Consider the following 27,224-nt stretch of genomic DNA (forward strand, 5'->3'; position numbering starts at 1 on the left):
AGAACCCTGGAAGAAATATTAGTCTGGGATCCAGAAGCCTGGCTTACATCTTACTTCTGCCGGTAACTTGCTGTATGTCCTTGAGCTAGACAATCTCTCTGTCTCTGAACCTCAGTTCTTCATCTGTAACATAAGGAGATGACCCCAAGATTTTCCCTGGCCCTGGGGCAGGGACAAACAGCATCTGAAGTTGGAAAGGAGGCCAGAATGGGGTTGAGGCTTAGAGGATTGGAAGTAGAGAATAATGAAAGGGCTGAGATGGAAGGTGTGTGCGTGTGCCCCCCTCCTCACCTCCCTACAGAAGCAATTGGCAAAGGCTGGGTTCCCCCAGGGTGGTTCCTGAATGGAGACCCCTCCACAGCCCGAACTTGAAGCCTCTAGTCATGAAGGATGCAGGGTGACAAACTACAGTTCCTCTCTGGCTGTAAAGGAAACCTCCAGGACACCTACGTGAGGGCTACAGGAGACAGCCCACATGGGTTCTAGCTGTCACCCCTGGACAGATCACGCAAGGCACCTCCTTACACCCTGCAGTTAGGCCAGGAGCCCAAACTTAGGACCAGAGCAGCACAAGGCATCAAGGCAAGAAGAGCCCCCTGGGGAGAGGGCAGAAGAAGGTCTGGAAAAGCACATGTCCCTTACACCCTTCTGGCTTTTCCCAGGCTGGAGGCTTCCCTCCAATAGTCTCCTGAGCCCAACCCTGAGTGTTTAGGACTTTCTCAAGTATATGGGAGATACTTTTCCTCAAGCCCCCAACTGAGGGGAACCCCAGTGGAATGAGCTGTGTTTCTGGCTAAGCCCTCCCGTGTGGCCTCCGGAACTGGCCTCCAATTCTGCATGGCCTGATGACTTCCTTGTACAGGTTGCTGGGGGCTGACAAGAGCTCAGGCCCACAGTGGCCTTTTCCACATCCTCCGCCTGCCAGAGTTCCATGCGGCTCTGGCTCGCAGATAAACCTCCCACCCCGCTGTGAGGAGTTGCTAAGAAAAGCAGTTGAAAGCCCTTCACGGAGAGAAAAGGCTTTTAGACAGAAACGCGGGGGTAAAAAAATCTGAGGGCGAGGGGTGGAAACGGAAGCGGGATTGAGGCCTGGCTGTCTCTGACGTAAGTGAGGACGGGGGGCTTTCAGGAGGACGCTAGAAGCTTTTAGGGATGTGATGGCTTCTGGGAAAAGGGTCCCCACAGCCCCATGGTTTGGTCTGAAAGGGTCAGAAGATGCACAGCTTGGACCTCTGGAGCTAAGCCCAGTGGTTCCCAAACCAGATCACCTGGGGAATCTCTTTTTAAATCATCTCTAAAGCCCTATCCCTGGAGATCTTGCTATATAAGTAGTCTGGGGTTGGGCCCGAGCATCTCAACTTTAAAAACCCCTCCCAGGTGATTCTGGGGGTGAAGCAGGTTTAGAAACCTATGAAGAAGCCGAAGAAGAGAGGTAACATGTGAGCCGAATCACGGGGGTGTGGCTGGCAAGGGGCTCCCCTGTGCTGGGCGCTCTTGTGGCCCCAACAGGACCTGGAAGGAGGACCAGTACCTCTGTCTATAGTTCTGGCCCTGGGCCAGGTACTGTATGAGATGGAGGTGTGGGACACGGTCCTTTCCCTCGCCAAAAGTATGATTTGGTACAAGGCCAAACAGTGAATATCTTAGGCTTTGCAAGCCATACAGTCTCTGTCACTCTGCTCTGCCATTGTAGCACCAAAGTGGCCACAGACAACTTGAAAACGCATGAGCATGGCTGCATTCCAGTGAAACTTTATTTATAGACCCTGAACTTTAAATTTCATATCATTTCCACTGTCACAAATATTATTCTTTTGCTTTTTTTCCAACCGTTTAAAATTGTAAAAACCCTTCTTAGCTCACAGCCATCCAAAAACAGGCAGCAGGCCGGATATGGCCCACTGGCCATGGTTTGCCAATCCCTGATCCAATAGATAGATGGGATGGGACGGTAGGCACTGAGAATTGACCTGGACACTGGGCAAGAGGGCACATGCATTGCACCAATAGAGGCACTGCGGTGCACATGTATGTAGTCTTCGGGGTCAGAGAGACTTGGGTTCGAATTCCAGCCGGGCCCTTCCTAGCTGGGCAAGTCACTTTTACCTCTGACCCTGTTTCCTCACATGGAAAACACGAACAATAATACCCACACAGGAGAACGCCTGGGAAGATTAAAGAAGATAAGAGATGTACAAGTTAGCAGGCCTTTGGGCCTCTATAGCTGGACCTCTGGGGGAGGGGGATGTCCAGGAAGGCCCCTGAAGGAGGTTGACCCTGAGTGATGGTTGGGTAATGAGACCTGGGAGTGGTGGAGTTTCCCGGAGACTAAGCAAGAACTGAGCACGATGCCTGTCCCAGACTACAGTCCTCCCCCGACCCCCTCCGTCCCCAGAGAAGGGTGGGGTGGGGAGGAAGCGACTGGAGGCGCCAACTGGCAGGGAAGGGTGCCCCTCCTGTGGGCATGGGGCTGTGGGTACAAAGCTCCTTGAGGGAGGGCCACCTGATCCAACTCTCCCTGCTGCTATTTACCAGCAGCTAAAAATAACCCTGGAGTGACAGGGGAGATGGGGCCGATTTGTAATTTAAATAGCAACAGAATAAAGCAAGGAGCTGCAAGAGATCACATTCTGTCCTGAATTAAAAATGCAAAAACCGGGGGCAGAGAGCTGAGCTGGAGCTGGAGGAGGGGGTCCGCTGACGGAGGGAGCTGGAAGCGGGGAGTCTATCCATTTTCCTTCCTTTGGGAAGGGCAGGGACAAGGCCCAGCCTGGAGATCCTTCCTCCCCTCAGGGACCTGAGACTCTTGCTGACTAGTGAGTCAAAGGCCAAGGAGGGCAGTGCCTAGAGGTGGGGCCAGGCACAGTGCAGGGATTGGGATCCCAGAGAGAGGGGCTTATCCGGTCCTGTTTTGGCACATAGCATTTGGGACATACCCCCCAGCAGCTCATGCCCCCTACCCCCACACCGGGGGAGCACAAGCCATTTGGGCACTTTGGAGGGAAGCTAGGAGGACCAGTTTGAGCACAGCCATTTGAACAGGTGCTTCTCTGGTGTGCTGCTGAAAATGTAGCCCAAGGGCCAGGCATCAGGACGCCTGGGTCAGAGTCTCATTGTTGCTTCAATTTGTACAATTTCAGAACAGAGCATTCAGAGAGGCCCCTCAAGGTCCAGGTCCCAAGGACAAGGGTTAGCAAAGGCTAGGAAAGGCTTCTCCTCAAGGATATATGAAGTGGGTAGGGAAGGCATTAGGACTAGATTTGGCTTCTGATGAGCTCTACTGTGTTTGACCAGTGTTCTTGGCCTAGAGATATTTGCAGAAGGAAAACAAAGCAGGATTCACGGAGTAGGTGGGGGCTTGAAGGCTACTGGACAGTTCACCCCAAAGCCCTTTTTACTCTGTCAGCCTTCCAAGGGCCTGGGCTTTCATCTTTAGGGACTTTTTTCTTTTGGCTCTAAGTGCATCTATCTCCAGGAGGGGGTGATAGGACTGGAGGCATGAGGACTGAAGGGTGCTTCTGCAATCAGGGCTTATGACCCAATACACGGGGGTAGGAGGTTTGAAGGGCAGGAAGTCTGCTGATCCTGCCCTGGGGGCTTGGCTACAGTAGGGGTGGGAGGGAGCTCCTTAGGGCAGATCCAGCTGACCCAGAATAATGGAAGAACCACCCAAGCTCCTCTCACCTCCAGCCTGGGGACCTGGGGTGTGCCAAAGGACAATTTCCGAGAGAGATGGTGGTTTGAGGGACCACCCTTGACTGCAGAGCGCCAGTCCTATACCCACAGCTCTCTTGCCCCAGGGGGAGAGGAACCCAGCCCCTCCTCCAGATTTCTTCCTGCACACCGCTTTAATGAGCCTGCCCAGAAGGGGTCTAATCAAAGTTCCATCTGTCACTAGCCAGTGGCAACCTGCAGCCCCACTCAGGTATGTCAGTCTCCTCTGTGGGGGCAGAGGCCCAGCACCTGGGCAGAGGCCAGGGAGCAGTAGGTATTTTGGGCTCTGGGCTGCTCCCAAGGCCCTCAGCAGGTACCTGGACAATAGGCTTAGCTGCTGAGGAGGGATTTAGATTCAAAAAATTCCCTGTGCCTCACCACAGCCACTAGTGCAAACAGGAAGCCCGTCTCCCTCCCTCTGCTCAGCTTCCTCTCCTCACTTCCACGGGAAGTTACTGAGCACACATACTGTGCACCCAGCACCGACCTAGGAGCAGCACAGGGTCCAAGAATTTTGCAAGGAGACAAGACTGACGTGCACACAAGGTCGCATGACATAGGAATGTTCTTGGGAACAGAAGTGAGTGTCAGAGATAAATCAGTGGGGTGGGAATGCTGGCCCTGGGGCAGCATTCGAGACTTAGGTGTTTATAAAATATTTGTCATATGAATGGATAAGTAAAAACCTGGAGGTTGGGAAGGAGATTCAAATGAATCAGAGCAGACGAGATTTTAGGAATCATCTGGTCCAACCTAGAGATGTTAAGTGACTCACCCAGAGTCACACAGCAAGGGCTGGAGTTTGAACCAGTGGATTCTGTGTCTGGGGCTCTTTTCACCTTCCCACTTGTGCTTCTTGGGCCTGGGTTTTGAAGGATGGAGATTTTGACTGGTCAAGCATTACGGGCAGACAGGGCAAGGAGAGCACCATAGGCAGAATGGATTGGCAAGGGTGAGGGTGGCATGTTAAAAGAAGTGTGAAAAAAAGAGAGAAGCAATGTTTATTGAGCACCTACTGGGAGGCAGGCACCAGCGTGGTGTGAGCTGAGAGAAAGTCTCCACAGGGAAAGCCTGGACAAAGAGGCAAAAAAGGAAGGAACCAGAGCATAAGGAGCCTCGAAGGTCAGGCCAAGGAGGCTGGCTTGGCTGGTTTTGAGAACAGAGGCTGTCCAGATCGTGGGTTGAGCATTTCGTGCCCTGGTACATTTCTTTTCCCCAGCTCCCAGTTGCTCATCCAGGCCACTGAAAGTAGAACACCTCACCCTCTGGGGCCTCAACAAAGCCCAGAATAATTTTCTTACCCAGATTCCTCTTCCTGTGTGTATCTGGGTGGATTCTGAGGGGTCCCCAGCTCCCCAATGCTGGCACATGTTGTCCTAGCAACTGCCAAGGGCATCCTCCCCAGCACTGTGCACCTGTCCCTTCCAGCCTCGTCCTCTCCAGCCCGTCTGGGAAGTATTGAGCTTGGAGGAGCACAAGTCCAAGGGGATCCTGGTCTCCCAGTCAGGATTGCTGTGCCTCTCAGAGCCTCCAGCCTGTCCTGCTTCCCCTCAAGAGTCACATTTCCTGCTCTCTGCTGTTCCAGGTCTGCCAGAGCCTCAGACTAAAAACAAGCCCAGCCCCATTTCCTCTGTTTAACTGCTCGAGCTACTTGCAAAATCCCTGGGAGAGGAGGACATGACATGGCCCTGCAACAGCCTCCTTCTAGAATAGGCCTTGACCTGGCTGGCAGTGTCTCTGATGGGCCACAGCATACAGGACCTGCCTTGAGGGATTCCGAGATGATGGGTTCGAGGGAGAACTGCTGGAAAAAGGGGGTGCCAAGCCTCAGAGTAATCATCCGGCTATGTCTCAACCCCAGAGAGGCAATGGGATGTCTTATTTAAGGATACAGTCTCTGGGGTGAGCTTCTTAATTCTACCACTTACCAGCTGGATGACCTTGGACAGATGAGCTTGGTAGCTCTGTGCCTTGGTTTCCCCATCTGTAACAGGAGGAAAATAACAGGAGGATAAGTTTGGTACAAGGGTTCAGAGGTTTCTGGCACAGAAATGTCCAAGAAATATTAGGTATTATTTTATCAATGCTGAGTATTAATTATTCATGATATGGCATGATTTATTAAATAAATATTTATTGAGAAATATGTTCCAGTCGTGAGGTCACTGCAGCACCAGATGGAGGTTTCCCAGAGCTGGGATGGCGTTGTGTGCATTCCTGTGTCTTCAAGTTCTGTAGCGTAAATAGTGATTGAACTGAACTGAACTGACACCCTTTCTGTCCTCGAGAAATTTACAGCCTTTCTGGGGTAACAAACACATAGAAAGCTCAAGAACAGTGTGATTAAAGAGCAGTGTGATTAAAGAGTGTGATAGAGCAGTGTGATTAAATAATGCTTGAGGAAGAGACGATTTCCATCCCAGAACCAACTTTAACGATAAAAAGTAAGTATATTCCTTCCTATTTACTTACTAAATCTTCCCGATGGCCTCAAAGTCCAGCAGGCCTGGTTGCTATCCTCAGACACATCAAGTACATTCCTTACTCAGGGCCTTTGCTGTTTCTGTTCCTTCCACCCAGAATGCTGTTCTCCCAGATAGTCACGTCGTCTGCTCTCTTGATTCATTTAGGTCTGTTCTCAAATGTCACCTCCTCAGAGAGGCCTTCCTTGATTTCCTACCTAAGTAGGAGACCAAACTCTTTCCTCATCAAATTCTTTCCCCTTCACTTTGGCTTCTTTTTTCTATATAGCACACCCAACATTATGTCATGTATTATTTGTTTCCTATGTGTCTTCCCCACTAGAATCTAAGCTCTGTGAGGTTAGAAGCCTATTTCCTTGCTCACTGCTATATGGTCTGATATAGTGCTCGATGCATAGAAGATAATAAATATTCACTGAGTGAATTAATTTGTAAACCCTTTACCTCTTATTTAATCCTCACCAAACTCCATGAGCCCAGTTATTACTATTGCCCCCCTTCCATCTCACAGATGAGAACACTGAGGCCCAGAAAAGCTCCGAGATATATATTCATCAGTTTTTCTGTTTCTATCCCACCTTACTCCAGAAAGGATTTAACATGACTCAGAGAAGTAGCCCTCTCTGATCTGATTCAGTAAATGACAGGAACGGACCATGAGCTCACATCTCCTGACTCTGTTCTGGTTACTTTTCTCACTCCGCCGCTGTCCCGTGTGCCCACCCCCGGTCTGATGCTGACAGAGGTGTTAAGGAGAGAGAGGTGTGTAGGGGCTAGGCACTGCCCGCCATGTAGCCTCATAGTTGTGATGAAGAGATCTTAGCAGGACCAAATGGTGACGATCCGAGAGGCCGAATGGAGAGGAAGGCCAGACTGAGGTTGAGGTTCGGGTTCCAGCCCAGGCAAGCCAGGCGGCTGAGTGGCAGCCTCTGACTCCGGCTGTCTCCTGGCAGCTGGGCTGGGCTTGTCCTCACCTGCCTGCCTCTTGCCCTCCCATGCAGCCTCTCTTCCCAGCCATTCTCCTGCCCCAGTCAGCGGAAGGCGCCTACAAGGCCTGTGGTCCTCTTCTGGGGCAGCCTGCTGGCCTCTCGCAGGCCACCCCCCCCCCCCCATCAGGAAGTGCCGAAAGAGGAAGAGAGTCGCCGGGCAGGATGAGCGTACTGGGGGCTGGCCACAGAACCGGGGGAGGCTGCGATGAGGCCACAGCTCTGGGCCCCGCGGAGGCGCTGGGGACAGAAGAAGGGGAACGGCCGGGGGCACTGAGGCAGATGTGGCGCTACCGTTCCTGGGACGTGCCACAGATCCCAGCAGAGGCCCCCCAGACACAGTAGGTACTCGAGGTGGCCCGGGAATGGGCATAGCAATGTCTGGCCCTCTCTGAGTCCTTTATCTGGCGGGGGGGGGGGGGGGTTGGTGGCAAAAGTGAGGTTACCCACCCGTTGTCCAGCGGCTCTGCAGAGGCTCAGCAAAGGGCAAAGGGTTCTTGACAGGGTGAGGGGAGTTCTGCTGTTTGAATTGCTGGGAGGCAGTGTGGTGGGAGGCTAAGAGTTGAGAGAGCTAGTAACAGGAGGATCTGGGAAGCACAGCCCCCACAGGAATGTGGCGTTGGGTGTTGTAACGCTGTGTGCAAACTCCGTGGGGTCTTCAGCTGCCTCCGGTCTGACACTGTCAGAGCTTGGGGTCAGAACCATTGGGAAACATCCTCAGAGGGAACCAAACACCCCAGGAGGACAGTGTCAGACCCATTTGGGGATTTCACTGCCCTCCTCCTGGCCACCCTGGCACCTGTGCTGGCTGGAGGGCTGGTACCCCCACCTCCCTGGTCACACTTTCTCCGGGCCTACAGGAACCTTGAAGGACACTGGAAGAAGGTTCTGAGCTTCTGGGCACTGGTTGTTTCTCAAAACCACAGGTTTGCCCCGAGCATTGGTTATATGTGGCTGGTTAAGGCTGGAAAATGGGCTGCCAGAACCCCAGAGAAGAGGGTGAAAGTGAAGGTGACACAGGATGTGGCTTTGCAAAAGGAGTGCTAGCAGAAACAGCGGGCAACTGATGTGGGCATCGGGGTGACACAGTTTGGGAGGAAGAGGACCGTGTTCTCCGGGTTCCTGGCCTCCCCTTGTCAGCCCTGTGGGGACTGTCAGAAGCTGCCCCAGCCATTGATTCCCAAGCACGTGTGCTGGTTGTGCCACCCCAGTTGACTGCTCTGGTTCCAACTGCTTTCCTCGTCTCTAGAGGGGGACAACCTCTGTTGCCTTTGGGGGTGTGTTTGCAAGGCATATTTCTGGGTGAGTGATGTGTGTATAAGAGGGATGTGGCAACGTGTAACTGTTGTCCTAGGGGGTATTCGTGAGTAGGAGAAAGATGTGTACGTCCTCTGTAGGTGTGTATGTTGGTGAATGAGAGTGTGGTCCTTGTGTGTATGTATGTATGAGTGTGTAAGAAGTGTGCAGGTGACTCCTGTAGTGTCAGAGATCTACAGGATCCACTGGGTATTGTGTCGGGAGAACACTGTGTTAGGAGAGTGTGAAAGGGTTGGAAACAACTGTGAATAGCTGAGGAGAGATTAACTTGTATGAGAAACGTGTATGTTCTTTGCTGGTGTGTGCCAGGGTCACGAAGTGACTTTGGTCCTTGGTATATATATCTGAGTGTGAGGGGCTGGGGTGGGAAGTGTTAGCTTAAGTAATGAGTGAGCCTAAGAGTGTGTGAGAGGCGTGTTTGTTCTGTGTATGGGGAGCACTGTGTGACTTCTGTTCCTGGGGGGTGTGATTTGGGAGAGCCAAGGGGGTAAGTGTGGAGACGGCATGAGTGGTTGTGAGTGGGCACAGGGGGTGCAAGAGAGGTGTCTATACCGGTGTGGCTGTGGGAGGGGAGGGGGGGGTGACAGCTGCCCTCGCGAGTGTTCACTTGTGACTATGTAGGTTGTTCGGGGAGGGGCTACGGGGAGGAAAAGATCGTGTGCGTCTGGCTGCGCTCAGCGCGGGCGTGTCAGGCCGGAGGAGATAATGTGGGATCCAGGCGGACCAGCCCGGGGATGGGGAGGCGGGGCCCCCGTGCCCCCGCGCCCCCGCGCCCCCGCCCCTTCCTGGCCCCGCCCCCACCGGGCCTCCGAGGCATGTTGCGGAGCGGCCGGTGGCCGGCAGAGGGCGCCGCGAGCCGGTGCCGCCGCGCAGCCGAGGGGGCGTGCTCGGCGACGGGCAGGCAGCGGCCCGGCCAGCTATGCGGGGTCCTGCGGCCGCGGCTGGCGGCACTTCCTGGAGCCGCGGCGGCCGCTTCCCGGGCACCTGGGCGTGGGACGCGGGGGCGCGCGGCGCGGGGCGGGCGGAACGAGGGCGCGCCATGGCCGCGGCAGGCGGCGCGGAGCCGGCGTGCTGAGCCCCGGCCGCCCGCCCGGCATGGGCGTCTCCCGCGGGCCCGCCGCCGGCCGGGGCTAGGGCCGGATGGAGCCGCGGGACGGCAGCCCCGAGGCCCGGAGCAGCGACTCGGAGTCGGCCTCCGCCTCGTCCAGCGGCTCCGAGCGCGACGCCGGTCCCGAGCCGGACAAGGCGCCACGGCGCCTCAACAAGCGGCGCTTCCCAGGGCTGCGGCTCTTCGGGCACAGGTGAGCGCGGCGGCGGCGGGGTGGGCACCGCGGTAGCGGGCGGATACCGCTCCTGGCACCGGCAGGCGTCCCTCGGCCGTCTCGGGACTGACACCGAGTGGAGGTCTCCCCCGGGCACCGGCGGTACGGGCTGCCTTGGGTTGGCTCCGCGTCGGGGTCATCCCTCAGCGTCCCGGCACTGGCACCGCACGGAGGTCTTTCCCAGGCACCGGCAGCTTAGCGTGCCTCCTCTGTGGTACCGAGGCAGGGTCAGCTTCCAACTTGCCTGCAGGGAGAGAGAAGCACCTAAGCCCCTTGGCACCAGCAGGTAGGGCCCTCATGGCCGGCCGCTCACCCCTTCTTGGCACTGAGAGAACAGGGCCCCCTCTGAGCCTCCTGGCCACAGTGAGGTGGGGGTCACGCCATCACCCTCCTCCCCTCCGCCCCCCGGGCCTCGGTGGGGCTGTTTGCCTACCATCACTGCATGACATCTGCAGAACATGGCCTCTGTTGATACTGTCACAACACATGGCTGTCCCAGAGCACTGGTTACTGAGCTAATTGCTCATCACTTTAAGCCTCTCCCTCGGATTGGGGGGTGCCTGGCCACCTGTGTTCTATATTGCTCTTAGTTGGTGGAGAGACTCCAGTCTCTACCTCTGCTAGGCAGTAGGCATCTCTCCCCCTACCCGCTTCCAGCCCTTGCTGGGAAAGGGATGGGGTGGGCTGCAGTCTGGAACGTGTGCTGGCTGTTCAAGCCCCAGCCTGCCCCCTCCACCGGCACACCAAATGTCATCAGCAAAGCCTGGGACAGGGCTTTGACCAGGACTCTGGTGAGGAGCTGGGGAGGGGTGTGGAAAGATTGAGTGCAGGCAGCTCATGGCATGTGTACCAGTGTTGGCTTGGAGCCGCTTCCAGCCACGCAGCCCTGGTGTAAGGTGAGGGAAGGTGGGGCCCCATGAGTATCCCACCTGGCTCCCTGGGCTTTTTCTTAACTGACTCCTGCCCTTCTCCAATGGCTGGGGAACTTGCAGCCAATTAGCTAAGGACCCCAGAGCCAACTCAGGCTGGACTCTGATCACTTGGAGCCTGCCCAAGGCCTCCCTCTCACTTTTCTTTGGTTGCCCAGGCTTCAAGGCATTCAGCACAACCCCCTCTCTGAGCTTTGCCCTGATCCTTCCCGGGGTAGACTTTACCCACCAATAATGTGGACAGTTTTCTCCTATTGTGCGGGTTGGCGTCCCTGTAATGCTGACCTATGCCCTCTGCCAGCCTTACCCTGGCCAGGGCCCTGTTCTTTGTATCTGTGTCACCAAGCACACCCAGAGATCAGGATTCTCACACTGGCAGATGGAGCTCTGTGGGCTCTTGTGAAGCCACACAGGCTTCAATGTCATATAAAACAGGGCAGGGAGCAAGGCTTTTCGTACCTCTGTTTTGTCACCCACAGCCCTGCAAGATGGAGCAGTTTACACCCAGCTCTGCAGGATGTAGTCTCCAGTTTTCGCAGGCTCCGGAGGGGGAGGGAGGGGCTCCACCAGAGGCTTCCTGTCCCTGCCCACAGGGTACCAAGCGTTGAGTTCTTGTGACCTGTGGCTGTGCCGGTTCCTAAGGGCACAGGTTTGTGCATGTAGAGGTGAACTTCAGGCACATTCAGGAGGAAGAACAAGAAGCAAGAAAATCAACAAATACTTTACATAATTCTCTAACATAAGCAGAACAGGTGTTATTTTTCCATTTTTATAGATGAGGAAAAACACGGGCTTAAGGAGATAAGTAGTTTGCCTAGAGTCACATAGCAAGTAAGAGGCAGAGATAGAGTTGTAACTCTAGTCCAGAACCCTTTCTCTATACCAGGTTCCTGAACAAAACATCACAATGACCTAGGGAGCTTTAGGAAATTCAGATTCCTAGATCTTATCCTTAGCACGCCTGACTCATCAGGTCTGGAGGTTGGGCCTGGGTGTTTTTTAAAGCTTCCCAAGTGTTTCTAATGTGCTACCAAGTTTGAGAGCCACAGTATTACATCACTCTGGGGATGGTAAGTGATCTGATAGGCTGCTTAATAAGAAGGAAATCAAACAGCACCTCTGGAAGCATGTAAGGAGTGTCTCTGCATAGCAGCACTGTGCTGGGGGCACTGGGGCATTCAGAAATTAATGTATTTGGAAAACCAAGTAGAGTCAGGGAGAGGGCAGTGGAGGAAAAGACCTCCCTGATAGTCCTGGGAACTCCCGAGAATCAGATGCCCACTGAGGCTGACCCCCACCCCTTGCTTTGATTGGAGGGAGGGGGCAAACATTTGGAATAGTGCACTTGCCTTGGGCACTGCCCCTTTAATGTTTTTTATTTGGTCCAGCCACGTTCGCTGGTTGCCCATCTCAAGTAAAGGTCCCGGTGCCCCAGCTGAAGCCAGCGTCCCCGTCTTTTCCCTAGGCTCCGTGCTCATCCTTAACCAGGCTCTCGTGCTTCTCACTGGGTTTCCCCCCTCTGCATTCACCCTATCCTGTTCCCCTTCCATCCAGTCCACACCTTAGAGCTTGGGGCTGAGGGACCTGCTAAGTGAATTGTCAGTGGCTAGAAGGGAGGACCGAGGATAACAGATTGCTGGTGACTGCTAAAGCTGGGTTGGGAATTCTGCATTCGGATCTTGGCTCAGTGGTTGAGTTCTATAATCGGCGCTCTGCTGTGGGCTTGGGAGGGGTAGTGGTGGTATATGGGCCGCGTGTTCATCATTCCTGATCTGGTCAGGTACAACGGTCTCTGAATGACAGCCTCTTTTGCATCTTCCTTAAAGAGGCTTGTCCTTGAAGCCCATCTCAGACCCCTACAACTGGCTTCACCCTCTTGAAACCTGGGGAGCAGTAAGAGTCCCTTCTCTTTCAGCACAGTAAGACAAAAAGCTAGGCCATGATCCTCCCAAGCTCCATCCCACCTTATGGGTCCTTGCTGGGAACCATCAGCCCCTCCTGGAAGAGGAGGTTATAGGCCCTGCCCAAATCCCAGAGCATATGGGTTTTCTTCCCTCTGTTCTTACCCTTCAGATACTATTGGCCTAAGGGCGGGGGCAGGGGGTGGTCGGTCAGAAGTGAGAGGGAAGGTGACTCTGTCTCCTCCTCATGACCCACCTGGAGAGAGGACTCACTTATCCTCTGGCTCGGTCCCAGCAGCCTGACCCAGGGCAGGTCACGCAGCTTGTGGATTAACTGGTTTTGCACCCCAGGGGCATCAGAAATTACCTGGCACTTCACACACCTAGACGTAAAGGAGCCTGGGCCTACAGAGCCCCTGGGAGCCTGATCATTGGCTCTGCCAATGTCATTCGTTCCCAGAGGGCAGGAAACGCACCTGTGGAACAAGTTTGAAACAATAGGTCCCATTCAGAGGTGATGCCGCATGGTCCGGAAGTCCAGACTGGTAGAGGATGCCCATTGGGGTGCCTGAGCTGGAGTTTGGGTTGATTTTGCAGTGGTTGGGGAGGCACATGTTGAGGGATGCCTCATGCAGAGGCAAGAACCCCTGTCTGTGGCACCAGGATATCTGGGAGCAGAGGAACCTCTTTGAGTTGTTTGTCTTAGGCTGATGCTGGGAGTGGCCCAGGTGTCCAGAGGACCAGGTACAAGCTAGGGTCCCTGGGTTCCTACCAGTTTGAGAAGAAAAAGGGACCCCAGTGGCTGAGCTGTGCATCAGTTCACCCCATTCTGCCCACCCACCATGCAACATTGTGTGCCATTGTGGATCCATCTGAGGTTGGGAACCAAGATAGGACTCTCACAGTCTTCCTCCGCTGCCACACACCCACCAGAGTCTCTCTGGCTTACAGGTCGGGGGAAGGGTTGGGCGACTCTTGTCATTTTGTCTCCTGCCATACTCCCAAAAGGTCAAATCTCAGGATACAGAGCCACCCAGCTGGCAAAAGAGAACAGGAGAGTGTGTGTCCTCCCAGGCAAGGACAGAGAAAGGACTGAGTGACCCTAGTCAAAGAAAGCCTAAGTCCTGGGCAGCTGGAGGTAGGGGAAAAAGAATCAGACTCTCCTCAGCTTCCTGGAGACCTCTCCAGAATTCACCAGTCATCCCCCAAGCAGAGGAGGAAGTGAGTGGGCATACTGGCCCTGAGGCTTGGCCTGTGCTGGGCTCTAGGTGAAGCAGGGGTTGGGACCCTATATCCCTACGAAGGCAAGAGAGAATTTTAAGGTCCAGAAGCTGATGGGCAACTTGTCCTTGCAGTATTTCTGTAGCGACACAGGGGGGCGACAGCTACCATTGTGGAGAGGGTGGTGGGAGGGAGATTCTCCTTCCAGCTAGTCCACTTGTACCAAACACCTGCTTTGGGTGGACCCACGGATACCTCCTACTGGCGAGTTACCTGCCCCTCTGGCTGCCCGGGCCGAGCCAATCAGAATGAGGCAGAGGGCAGGCTAGGCGGGAGCTTTCACATCACCTGGCCCAACCCTCCCTCTCCCTAAAGATTGAGGCCTGGTGATGTGGCCTTGACTGGGCCAGAGTCTCACAGATAGCTAGGGGTTACCTGGGACTCCAACACTGGTCCCCTAACCCCTGTATCATGTCAATTTGTACCACAGCTCAGGACCCCACAGTCTTCCTTGCTTTCTGAGGAATCCTCATCTGGTGCCTTCCAACCTGCCCTCCTCCCTTCCCCCTCTGCCTCTCCTTCTGGAGGCTGCCACTGCCACCTGAGCAGTTCTGTACGTCAGCATGGGAGGCAGTGTAGATGAGAAGAGGGAGCACCTGCCTCTAGGCTCACCAGCTCTCCTCGTTCCTGGGCGAGATTAGTGGGTGCACCTCTGGGTGCTACCAAGCACTCACTTCTTGCTCCCCAGAACTGCTTCCTCAGTTTCCTTTGTGGAGCCCCTGATACCCTTAGGTATCAGAACTGCCTCCATAGTTCTCAACATGGGACCCGCCTGGCATTCTAGTCACAGGTATGAGCCTTGGAAGGCAGTTCTGAGTGGGAAGAGTGGACAGAGCAGTGACCAGATGCCCTTGAGGAGCAGTCTGTCATCGATCTTTGTTTTTTGCCCCCTTCCTCAGTTGAGACACCAGGGACTTGGTTAGGTGATGGAGAGCAGGCTTGAGTGAGGTCCAGGGCTCCGTGGCTGAGGGAGAAGAGGGGGAAGCTGAGGACAGGAGCACTCCCACCCTCCCCTCCCCTCCCCTGCATCCAGGTGAGTGATGCACCAACTCATCTTCGGCAGAGTTAACAGATGCCCGAAGCCTGTAAATCTATCCGGTTCGTGTAATCCTTGCAACACTCTTGTGGTTGGCTTTACTCCCATTTTACAGATCAGAAACAAAGGCTCAGAGAGGTCAGAGGCCTGGCCCGGTATCACACAGCTCCCGCTGGATCTTTTCACAACATAGGCCACCCTACCTACTAGCACTCTTTTCTTCTGTTTTATTTTCCCATCTCCAAACTGGTAGAGCCTATAAAGGGGTTTGAGCGCTCTGTAAGATTAAGAGATTTTTGTCTGGTATGGGAGTGGAGTGAGACCCACGAGATGTTCTTCTCCTAGACCCCAAGGGAGAACTGCCACCAGGACCCTAGCTTCAAGGCTGGGTGGGAGGACCCTTGGTAATGGGACTATGGGAGTATGAGGGAGAATGGGTTGTAAAAGCAGATTGTCATGTGCTTCCTGGCTGGGTGTGGAGTGGAGGGGCAAGTCTGTGATCTTTTATCTTGCTTTCAAAATGCAGGTTGCAGAAGACTCGAGAAATTTTCAAAGGAACCCTTGATATTGCCCTGAGGTCACTGGGTGGCCTGTGGCCTGTGGCCTGGGGAGAGGTGCTAGGGAAGAGAGCACAGTGCACTGGGTCTCATTTGTACTCAGCATCTCACGGTGAGAGGTCTGAAGAGAGAAGGGCCCCAGAGCCCTCTCCCTCCCTTTCAGAGACCTCCTCCCCCTTGCGCCTGGCACAGTGCCAGTCCAGAGCTCCCACGTAGAGGCCTCTCCCCTGCCAGGGCTGAGCCCGATCACAGCACATGCCAAAATAGCTGTCTGGGAGCCTGGGCCTGCACCACCCACGCCCCGGCATCAGCATCTCGCGGGTTAACAGCTTGCCTGGCTCTCCGCCCCCCCTTCCCCAGCTTGCTGACATTTTACTAAGGCGGGGGTGGTTGTGAAAGGGAGCAAGCTGGTTCCTGCTCCCCAGCCCACACAGACACCCCACTGACACAACCTGCCACCCGCTCACCCTCCTCTGGAAGACATCCTCTGGGGGGAGACCTTCCGGCCCCTCAGGCATGGGGTTCCTACCATGAGACAGTGAAAAGGACACAGCTGGGGTTCCATGCCACTGTCGAGACCCATACATGGAAGACCCAGGGTGACCTGAGAGAGCTGTCTTTTTTTTAGAAATTATTTTAAAACTCGGGGCACCCAGAGGGTTCAGTCGGTTAAGCATCCGAGTCTTGATTTTGGCTCAGGTTACAATCTCATGGTTCGTGGGTTCGAGCCCCGTGTCAGGCTCTGTGCTGGCAGTGTGGAGCCTGCTTGGGGTTCTCTGTCTCCTCTCTCTCTGCCCCTCCCCTGCTCACTCTTTCTCTCCCCCAAAAATAGATAAACATGAAAAAAAATTTATTCTAGGGGCACCTGGGTGGCTCAGTTGGTTAAGTGTCTGACTTTGGCTGAGGTCATGATCTCACAGTTCATGGGTTTGAGCCCCACATTGGGCTCTGTGCTGACAGCTCAGCCCAGAGCCTGCTTTGGATTCTGTGTCTCCCTCTCTGTATGCCCCTCCTCTGCTCACACTCTCTTTCTCTCTCTCAAAATTAAATAAACCTTAAAAATTTTTTTTAATTTATTCTATTAAGAAATTATTTTAAAATCTTTTAAAAGTACAAATTATTTTATAATTAGAAAAGGGGCACCTGGGTGGCTCAGTCAGTTAAGCATCTGACTCTTGGTTTCAGCTCGGGTCATGATCTCATGGTCGTGAGTTCAAGCCCTGCATTGGGCTCAGTGCTGTCAGTGAGCAGCCTACTTGGGATGTTCATTCTCTCTTTCTCTCTCTCTCCCTCCTCTCCCTCTCTCTCTCTCTCTCTCTCTCTCTCTCTCTCTCTCTCTCTCTCTCAAAATAAATTTTTAAAAAAGTACACAGAATAGCATAGCACCTACCACTTAGTTTGGTGAAATGTTATCACTGTGCCATGTTTACTTTAGATAGAGATGGGAGCCCCATGTCTCCCTCCTCAGAGGAAACCACAATCCTGATTTTTTTTTTGATGTTTGTATTCTCGTGTCTTTTAAAATTTTTTCCTGCATAGGCATTTATCCACAGCAACATATAGTACTGTTTTGTGTAGTTTTGCACTTGATTTAAAGGGTATGCTGTACATATTCTGAATTTAGGTTTTCTCTCCAGGTTGTTTTGGAGATTTAACCATTTTGAAACATGAGCTCTGATGAACCCATTTTGATTCCTATATACTATTCCTTTTTGTAACTGTATGGCAAGCTGTTTGCCCGGTACCCTCCTGATGGACATTTAGGTTGTTGGCAGTATTTTTGCCATTCCAAGCAATCCTTCAGAGACTATTCGAGTACACAGCTCCTTGTGTGTTCAGTCTACCAGCGTGTGGTTACAGAGTGGTGTTATCTTCCACTTAGATAGTGGTTGCCAAGTTATGCTCCAAAGTGGTTGTCTTAATTTTTAGGCCTCTGGAGTTATTTCCTTTCTTTAAAGTTTTGGTCAACTGAAAAACTGGTTACAATGAACAGGCTTTCAAGCTCCCATGAGGAAGACAAGGTGCATTTTATCCCCGTTTATCAGATGAGGAAATTGAGGCTCAGACACGGTAAGAGACTTGACTTGAGGTCCTCTAGCTGGTCACATGCAGAACCCCTCTGGACCTTTGAGTCTATAAACCCTCACAAAAGTTCTGTCTCCTGCAACCTCTCAAAGAGACTTTAGACACAGTATCTGCCTCGAAGGCAGGAAAAAACCCCTCTGTGTGGTGCATGGAAGCAGGGCAGGGGGCGAGGGGGTGCTGGGGCTGACAGGCGATTCTGAGATCTTCTAGGGGGCGGAGGAGGGAGCAACACAGACAGCTCAGAGAGCGAGTTAAATTTTGAATGAGGGATAAGGCATAATGCTGCTCTGGCAGATGGGGAATGGGGACCTGCTACAGATATAGGAGAAGGCAACAAGATGGACCAGTCACGAGGGAAGAAGGACTTGGGGGCCAGCGGAGAGACTGGGAGACATATCAGCAATCCCATCTGGGATCAGTTTCAGTGTGTGCCTCTAAGACACAAAAGCTCAGCCCAAACCAGCAACTCCCCCACCCAGTGCTGGCAAGAATGCCTCAGGAGCTGGCCAGCCTCTGGGTCGCTGTGCCTGAAACCCTTTGCTCTCAGTTTAATCCATGAGACTAAGCCTGGACCATTCACTTTTTCCTCCATTCACTCATCAAACCACGTCCTGCACTTCTAGACCCTGGGGATGCAATTATGAGCAGTTCATGGTCCCAGGAGCTCACAGTTTGGGGGGTGAGGGGGAAACAGATTTGCAGACTAGCGCTGATGGCCGAGAATAACTGAGGGAGGGCCTGAGCGTGGGAGCTGCTAACCCCCCGGGAGAGGGGGCTGGGAGGAACTTTCCACCAGAGCCCATGTCTGAGCCAACTCTGAAAAGACAAGAGGAAAAAGATGAGAAAGGTCACTAAGCAGAAGAGGGGAGTGGTATTCCAGGTAGACTGCTGGGTGCCAAATGCACAGCCACAAAGAGACCTACTAGACGTGGAGAGAGGGATTTCAAGAATGGCCCTAGAGCAGAGTCCGAGTTGGAATCCCAGCTCTGCCACTTACTAGCAGCAGCCTGTTTGACCACAGGCAAGTTATCTCATCTCTTTGTGCCTCGGTTTCCTCGCTTGTAAAAAGGAGATAATAATACTGTTCATTTTTATGAAGTTCAATGGGTTTATATTTGTAAAATGCTTAGAACGGTACCTGGCACCGAATGAGTTATGTATCTGTCAAATAAAATGTAAAAAGTACAGGAGAGATGGGAGAGGAGGCTGAGAAGCCATTTGAGTGCCAGGCCCAGGGCTTGCATTTTGCCCAGCTGAGTGGGGAAGGCCAATCAGGAGCAAGTGGACACTCTAGAATGAGCTGTGGTACCTGTGGGAGGACGGCTTGAGGGGGGTGGCCCTCCAGGAATGGATCAGTCATTGATTCCACAGACGTTTCTCCAGAGCTTGCCAGGAGCCCGACCCTGAGACAGGACTTGGGACGTGAAAGAGAGACTGAGGAGCTTTAGCGAGGAGCTCGGAGCTAGAGCCCGAGCCCAGCCCCCAAGCACCTGAGTCATTCCTCTCCCCTCCTTGCCTACCTCCCTCATGTTGGCCAGTCCTGCTGTCCAGGTTTCGTAAGCAAAGCCATGGAGAGCATGGAGTGGGCAGTGGTGCCTAGCCCAGAAAGGGGCCTCGGCTGTCGCTCTTTAGGTCCTCCGGAGGAGGGGAAGGTAGCTGCTGAAAAAAGGCTGTTGCCATCCCGTTGCGCCCAACAAAGAGAAGTGGCCTGGGCCAGCCCGGGCCTTGTGGTCAGGCCTTGGGTGCGGTACCCGAGGCGGAGGAAGCCCTTCTCTTCCCTTATGGCTCTCACCCCTCCCCCACGGAATTCCCTTTTCCTTCCTCCTAAGCTGATCAGGGGTAAACACTGGACTCCCGGCCAGGCACTGTGCTGAGCATGCCCAGATGCACTAGACCTGGCCCCTGGCCCCCACGAACTTGTGGCTGGTGGGTGAGAGGAACGAGACACGTGGATTTGAAAGAATTAGGGCTTCCAGGTCCAGTGGCAGCAAAGCCAAATAAGAAGTGTGAAGTTACCAGTGGGAGTAATGAATTCTTGGCTGGGGCAGCTGTGAGCAGGTGGGATTTTGATATAAGGTGGGAAGGGGCCAGCATTCCGGGCAGAAGCTCACAGCAGTGAGCTCGGGCACAGCCAGACTGGGGGACACAGAATATAGGTTGGCTTGGTTAGAGCCCAAGGGTTTGTGTCAGGGCGTAGGAGGCTGAGTTAGTGCCATACAGCAGAAGCCACATTTGCTAGGCCTGAGGATTTGAAATTCATTCTGAACCAGTGGTTCCCACAGTATGGTCCTGGGGACGCCCTAAACCCTTCCAGAGGATTGGTGAGGTCAAAACTGTTTGCATAATAATACTTTCAGAGCCGCTCTGGTTCATGCCTTTTTCACCCCATTGATGTTTGTACTGATGGTGCAAAAGCAATGGCAGCGTAAAGTGGCTGGAACTTTGGCACAAACCAAGGCACGGCCCGGACGTGAACTGGAAGCCATTGTATTCGCACTCACAACAACAACAAAAAATGCAGTAGGAAGTATTTATTTTATAACACCCATATCCTTCGGTATACATCTTTAAATATTCCACGTGAAGAAATGTGAAGTGTACGTTAAGGCACTTTTGCTGCGAACTGGACTACGATGGTTGTCTTGAAAAGCTGTTTTGTGGGGCGCCTGGGTGGCTCAGTCGGTTAAGCGTCCGACTTCAGCTCGGGTCACGATCTCGCCGTCCGTGAGTTCGACAGGCTCTGGGCTGATGGCTCAGAGCCTGGAGCCTGCTTCCGATTCTGTGTCTCCCTCTCTCTCTGCCCCTCCCCCATTCATGCTCTGTTTCTCTCTGTCTCAAAAATAAATAAAAACGTTAAAAAAAATTAAAAAAAAAAAAAGCTGTTTTGCTGCTGAGTTGCGAGCTGTACTAGTTACAGTTCTTAAGGAACACCATTATAAGGGCATCCGGGTGGTTCAGGCCGTTAAGTATCCAACTCTTGCTTTTGGCTCAGGTCATGATCTCCTGGTTTGTTAAGTTCGAGACCCACATGCAGCAGGCTCCATGCTGGCCGGCAGCACAGAGCCTGCTTGGGATTCACTCTCTCCCTCTGTCTGCCCTTCCCCTGCTCGTGCTCCCTCTCTTTCTCTTTACTTGACACCTGACCAAAAAACTCTTCAGACTTGGGTATTTGACAGACATTTTCTCAAAAATGAATGTAGTGAGCTTGTCACTTCAAAAACATTATCAGGATCTGTTGCTAATGATAAAATTTGAGCCTTTGGAAAGCAAAAATTAGAAATCTTGTATCCACTGTCTAGAGCCCGACAGCTTCCTAGGACTTTACTGATGAGACCAGTAGTGATGTTAGCAAGTGTGATTTCTTGATTTTGTATAAGGAAATGTGTCAAAATTTGGAACGTCTGCATAACTCAGTAAAATATATTTTCCAATGCTTCATGTTACAAAATTCAAAATGCAAGATAGACCAGTGAAAAGTTCATTGATATGGTTTCAGATTCCAATAGCCACTAACCTTTAAGAAACTACCACCTGTCATATTTTGATATAGTAGCAAAGAACATCCATAATTGCCTGAAAAGGCTATTAAAATACTCTTCCCTTTCTAACTACATGTCAGTGTGAGGCAGAATTTTCTTCATACACTCAACCAAAACAACATACCATGACAGATTGACTGCAGAGGCAGATATGAGAATCCAGCTGTCTTCTGTTAAACCAGAAATTAAAGAGATTAGCACAAATTAAAACAGTGCCCCTCTTCTAGCTTTTCCTTTTTTTTTAATAAAAATATGTTGGGGCGGCTTGGTGGCTCAGTCAGTTAGGTGTCCATCTTCGCCTCAGGTCATGATCTCCCAGTTCGTGAGTTCGAGCCCCATGTCGGGCTCTGTGCTGATAGCTTAGAGCTTGGAGCCTGCTTTGGATTCTGTGTCTCCCTCTCTCTCTGCCTCTCACCCACTTGTACTCTGTCTCTCTCTCAAAAATAAATAAAATATTAAAAGAAATTAAAAGTATGTTATTTATGTTAACATTACAATGGGTTTATTGTTTTTAGATGAGTTAATATTTTTAAAATTTCTCAGTTTTAATTTCTAATATTGGTAAGTAGTAATAGTTCTAACCCCCATAAACCAAACCTTTTGGGGATCTTCAGTAATTTTTAAGAGTGTAAAGGGGTCCCGGGGCCAGGGAGTTTGAGAGCTGCCACTCTAGATCCTAGAGAAGCCAGGAGCGTAAGCTGGGAGGGGGGTGGCATTCTGGACAGAATGGGTGTGACGTGGGCTGACCTCTCCTGGACACACGCCAGGGCAGTTCTGACAGGCCCCCTCAGCAGGGCTGGGAGATGCAGGATTGAGAGTCCCAGCTCAGCCACTTCTGAGCTTGGGTAGTCACAGGCCTCCAGGAACCTCAGGTGCCCTGTTGGTTTAGCTGGGACAGTAATGCTGCCTATGCAGGAGAATTATAAACCCTCTGCCTGAAAGTGCCTGTGAGAAAGTGCTTTGTAAGTTGTCAAAGACTCAACAGATATTTGTTTTTGTGGTTATTTTGACTGGAGCCAGTGATTAGCTGTCTTTCCCCAGACCCCAGAACACCTGTCCAGGGAGTATGAGAGGACATTAGGTGGCCCAGAGGAAACTGCCCTCCCCCCCACTTCTGTCTTCCCAGATCTTCTCCAGGAGTCAAGGCAGGCGCTGTGTGTGCTCTACCGAGTGCCAGGTGGAGAGGAGGCTACTGGGCTATTGCTCAGCCTGGCTCTGGGGACCTTGGGAAGAGAAGCCAGGAGGCAGGACTGGTGCGTGTGTGCCTGCCCGCCCACAGGCCGCCTGCTTGCTGCAGGGCCTGGAGCGGCCGCTGGGAGAGGAAGTGCAGTTGGTTACCAATCGGGTTATTTTCATAACGGCTGTCTCAGGCTACAGGGGGGAGGGTGACGAGGGGGAGGGGGCAGAGGAGCAGCCACAGCGGCTTGCTCTCCAAACTAGGACTTGCTCAGCCAGAGGCCAGCAGCCTGGAGCTGGAGCCAGAGCCTGGACTCGCCTGCCTACAGGGACCCCAGGCCCCACCCGCTCACCCACCACCCGCCTGCCACCCTGCCTTCCAGATCAGGTCAAAGGGGACTGCCCCCAACCCTTGCCTTCTGCTTCCTCCTTCCTGTATCTGTCTGGGTGGGTCTGGGGAGGAGCAGATCAGGGTCGGCCCTGGCACCACCATTCCTGGATGAGACTCTGAAGCTGATGGAAAAGGAAAGGGAAGGGAAAGGGTAGGCTGGGCTCCTGCCGCCACCAGACCCTGGTGAAGTAAACATTACTGGCCTGCTGGCCTCCTTTACCGTGCAACCCTGGCCCACCTGCTCCCTGCTGCGCATTTGTTTTGTTTTGTTTTGTTTTGTTTTGTTTTGTTTTGTTTTGAGCGGGCTCCTCTTAGCAAGTAAGGACCTTGGGAGAGCTGAGACCCTCCCTTACCAGCCCCCAGCTGTCTCCACCTCCTTCCCTCTGACCATCCGGGCTGTGAGAGCAGAGCAGCCAGAGGTGGCTTCTGACCACTAGTCCCCTGGAGGCGGCCTCCAGGTCCTTGCCCTGCAGCTACTTGGAAGTGGGGCTCCCGAGCACCATTCTGAGCCTTCACTGAGGAAAGGGGCACGTGGAGCCCTGCTCACAGCTGGGAGTGGGAACCCTGGCTGAATCCCATGGGGTGTCCTGTGTGAGCACCTCTAGGAACCAGGCCTGGTTGGTACCAGGGGCAGAGGGCATTTCTTATAGCATGAGCAGTCACCCAGGTGGCTCTGGCTGCCGGGCTCTGTTCTTCATGCAGTGGGTGGTGGCCACCCTGGGTTCTCCTGCTTCCCTTTCCGGGTTCCCACTCCCGCCATGGGCAGAGACAAACTCCGGGAGATGGCATGATCTGCATGCCCTGCGTCTGCTGTGGGTGTAGGCCCTGCCATGCCCCTACTCTGCCAGGTATGTCAGGTGCCTTACACCATCATCTCTTCAGAATCTGCCTTATGCCAGCCTTCTGAACTAGTTGGTATCATCCCCATTTTACAGATGAGAAAATTGAGGATCAGAAAGTTTAGTTGATCCACCCGGGAAAGCAATGGCAGACGCAGGATTCCCAAGCCCTTGGGCTTTTCCACTGGAAACTAACTAGCACAAGGTGTGAGATGGTCTGGGCTGAGAGGCCAGGAGTCTGGTTCTTTCTAGCCAGTAGCCAGTGAAGCTGGGACGCTCATGCCTGCTCACCCCCTGGCAGCTGCCCACAGCCACACTCGCTGCTATTCGTCAAGGGCACAAGGCCAGATACCACCACGAGTGTCTCTCCTGTAGCATCCTTTGTCCTCCCTGGGCTCTCAACAGCCAGCTGGAGGTTCATGGAGCCCTTGAGTCCTTTCCCATCCCACCCCTTTGGGTGTGACAAGCTCCGCTCAGGTTCCCCACCAGAAGGCTGAGGGGCAGCCATTTTGCTCTGCTGTGGGCTTCTTCCAGTGACCTTTACACGTACTGTGTGGTATGTAGAAGATGACAGAGCATGAGGTGAGAAGACGCTGCCGCTCAGAGCTGAGCTGTGGGGAAAGGCGGGGACAGGCCTGAGGCCAGGCCGAGCTTCTGACTGGACCAGGAGAAACCTCAGCAGAGATAGGAAGTCAGGAGTCAAGCTACTGCTGACCAGAGGACAGAGGTTTCTATGGAGACCACAGGAGCAGGAAGCAGGGGCCCTGCAGGGAGGGGGCTTTGGGAACATAGAGGCATGGGTGCTTTGCAGGACAACTTGTCATAAAATGTCAGTTCAGCCAGTCTCGTAGCCTCCTCAGACAGACAAGGAAACTGAGGCCCGTGTGGGGACGGCTTTGCACGTGGTCACAGAACACTGGCCTGGCTCGCCTCGCCTGTCTTGCTCCTCGCTTGCAGTGACCGCACCACCAGGCAGCTGATGAGACTCCCGGACAGTTGAACTTGGGGCTGCCCGGAAATGTGTGGGCTGGAACATGTCGTGAGGCAACCTCTGCCTCCTGGCCCCTCTTGTCAGTGTGGGTCTGGGGCAGCAGGCAGGGCCCAGACCTCCTCACTACTCGCAGAGTGCCTGGAACACCTCCCCCTACTGACTGCGGCCTTTTGTTTTCTGGGTGACACTAGCATCAGGCGGTGTGTCCGGGTGACTAATCTCCTCCAGGCTGGGCAGCTGTCACAGGGCAGCCTGACCAGACGGGCGGGGAAAGCTGACACCCTGGGGGAGTGCTGGCAAGCCAGTGCCCAGGCAGCAGTGGGCAGCTGGGCCTTCAGGCTTCTCTTCCCGGGTGCAGAGCAGACCCGAGTCAGGCAGACCTGGGTTCAAGTCCTAGTTCTGCTCCTGACCAGCCTGGGGCCTTTGTCGCTCTTATTAGGGCTCCCTTCCCTACCCCATCTCACTTTAGTCCCAGCCTCGTGGCCCAAAAGGAAAGACGCTGCTCTCCACTACGGCTCTGGGATATGGGCTTTGCCTTCAGGTAGACTTGGGTTCCATCATTGGCCCCCCATTGACTGGCTGTAGACTTTGGGCAGGTTACCGCCTTGTGCCTCAGTTTCCCATCAGGAACACAGCATGATGCCGTACCTGTCCATTCATGTTGCTGTGGTTTATAAAATGATACGTGTGTTTGTAAAGGGCTTAGCAGAGTGCCTAGCGCATGGTGGGCACTCAGTAAATGTTAGCTGTGTTGATGCTGATTTTAGTAGGAAGCCAAGAGCTCTCTGTCCACTCCCGTTCTCCTGCCCTCAGAGCTTAACTCCTGCCCTTCTCCCTGTCACCTGCAGAGGCTGGGGGCTGGAGCAGGCAGAGACCAAGAGCCAGGCAGTCTCAAACATTGCTTCACCAGGCACGCTGCCTCAGCTGCTCACCGATCACAGGAGCTCGGACATCTTGGCCCCATCTGCCTCTCCCCTAATATCTGCCCCCATCCAGGGCTTCAGGCTGGCGTTGCTCGCTGGACTCACAGGATGGTAGCAAATTAAAGAGTGGGTGTGTGGGTGGTGGGAGGAACGGGCAGTAGACATGCAGCCCGGTCCTCCACCTATCATCTACCATCATTTGTCCAAGGCTCTCACCCACCATGTGTGACTTCTGCTGGGCCCTCAGCAGGCAGATGTCCCATGGCTGTGACTCAGACCTCTCTGTGGCTACCAGGGCCCAGGAGGTCACCTGATGGCGGGGCACAGGCATCCCTGGGCATTCTGGAGGCATCCCCCATGCCCCAGCTTACCAGGCTTCCTGCCCTCTCCCCATTGTCAGGAAGAGCTGAGGATGTAGAAATGCCAGTAGCCGGTGAAGAAGGGACAGCCAGGAGTAGGTGAGCTGGTGAGGGAAGCTGGGCACATGTTCAGAACAGGTCAAGGAAGGATGGTTTGAGTGAGGATGGGCCCCATGGGTTCTGCCTCCTGCAGGAGGGAGCTCTGGGGCCGAGAGTTGGAGCTTCTAGTATCGGCTCCTAGGTCAAGGTGCAGTTCACAGCCTCCCTTGAGAGCAGCGCTGGAAGGGTTTTCAGACAGCACCTGTCACCCGGTACTTTCCCACATTGGGAGGTCCATACTAGGCCTTTCCAGAAAGGTAACACGGAGCAGTCTAGTACCAATGAAGTTCTTTTAGCCCCCCAGAGACAGAGATGCACACCCAGAACCCACCCAGAAGGCTTTTCTCTTGGCTCGGGCCTCTCTTTGCTCCCCATACAAAGTCCCCCTGGGTGAGGACTGGAGTGGCTTTCCCCCTGTGCAGCCCCCTTCCAGTTCTGAGGGCCTTGTTCCCCAGGGCCCTGATGATCCCTAAATCAGATCCTCTCCATTTCAAGTGCCACTCTGAGCCTGACCCCATGACTTGGGGCTGAGAGTCTGGGGGCCTTATCTGGACTGGGTTTCTTTCCTTTCCTTTCCTTTTTTTCTTTTTTTTGTTAATGTTTGTTTACTTAGAGAGAGTGCAAGGGTGAGCGCGAATGGGGGAGGGGCGGAGAGAAAGGGAAAGAGAGAAAATCCCAAGTAGGCTCCTCACGGGCAGTACTGCGATGTGGGGCTCGATCCCGTGAACTATGAGATCACGACCTGAGCTGAAATCAAGAGTTGGATGCCCAACCAACTGAGCCACCCAGATGCCCCATGGGTTTGTTTTCAGAGCGCCTCATTTTATTACCATAGCTTAGTTTGTGCTGTGTCCTAGGAGGGGACACCGAAAGCTAAAACCTGCCCTGAGTTGGTAGCCACACAAAGGCCCAGTGAGAGGAAAAGACGAGGCTTATCCTTTGTTCCGCAGTCCATAGAGGCTGACTGCAAACTGGAACCCAGGACTGCAGACTTCCAGCTCCCATTTTTTCTTTTCCATCAGCCTCAGGCGAGGGAGGCAGAGGCCAGGGCTTTGTGGATTATGGTGCCTGGACAGGAGAGCCACATGGGTAGCTGGAAGCCCCTTGTACCCACTACTGCGGGAGCAGCATAGGGTATAACTGGGGAGAGCGCCAGTGCTTCCAACAGTGGTAAACGTGGGCTCCCTTGAGGATTCTGTGCTACCTTCAAACACCCTGTTTATGGGGGTCAGAGGCCACGGATCCTCCCGCTTCCTCCCTGTGTCCCTTCTCTGCTCAGAGGGCTGAGGCTGTGAC

The 27,224-nt window shown here is 53.6% G+C and overlaps 1 protein-coding gene across 8 annotated transcripts in view; it reads left to right on the top strand.

The window, feature by feature from the left end:
* Nucleotides 1-7,232: 7,232 nt before the first annotated feature.
* Nucleotides 7,233-27,224, top strand: part of DGKZ (diacylglycerol kinase zeta) — a 33,571-nt gene continuing 13,579 nt past the window's right edge. For 3 of the 8 annotated variants that reach the window (XM_030330904.1, XM_030330905.1, XM_030330906.1), the window contains exon 1: nucleotides 9,617-9,801. In XM_030330904.1, the coding sequence (XP_030186764.1) occupies nucleotides 9,641-9,801 (161 nt within the window). In that variant the 5' untranslated portion in view covers nucleotides 9,617-9,640. Of the gene's footprint in view, nucleotides 7,525-9,616; nucleotides 9,802-27,224 lie in introns of those variants that run through there. The other 5 variants (XM_030330907.1, XM_030330908.1, XM_032594852.1 and 2 more) reach the window with 4 other exon arrangements.

The sequence above is a fragment of the Lynx canadensis genome, chromosome D1 (assembly GCF_007474595.2).
Source record: "Lynx canadensis isolate LIC74 chromosome D1, mLynCan4.pri.v2, whole genome shotgun sequence".
NCBI lineage: Eukaryota > Metazoa > Chordata > Mammalia > Carnivora > Felidae > Lynx > Lynx canadensis.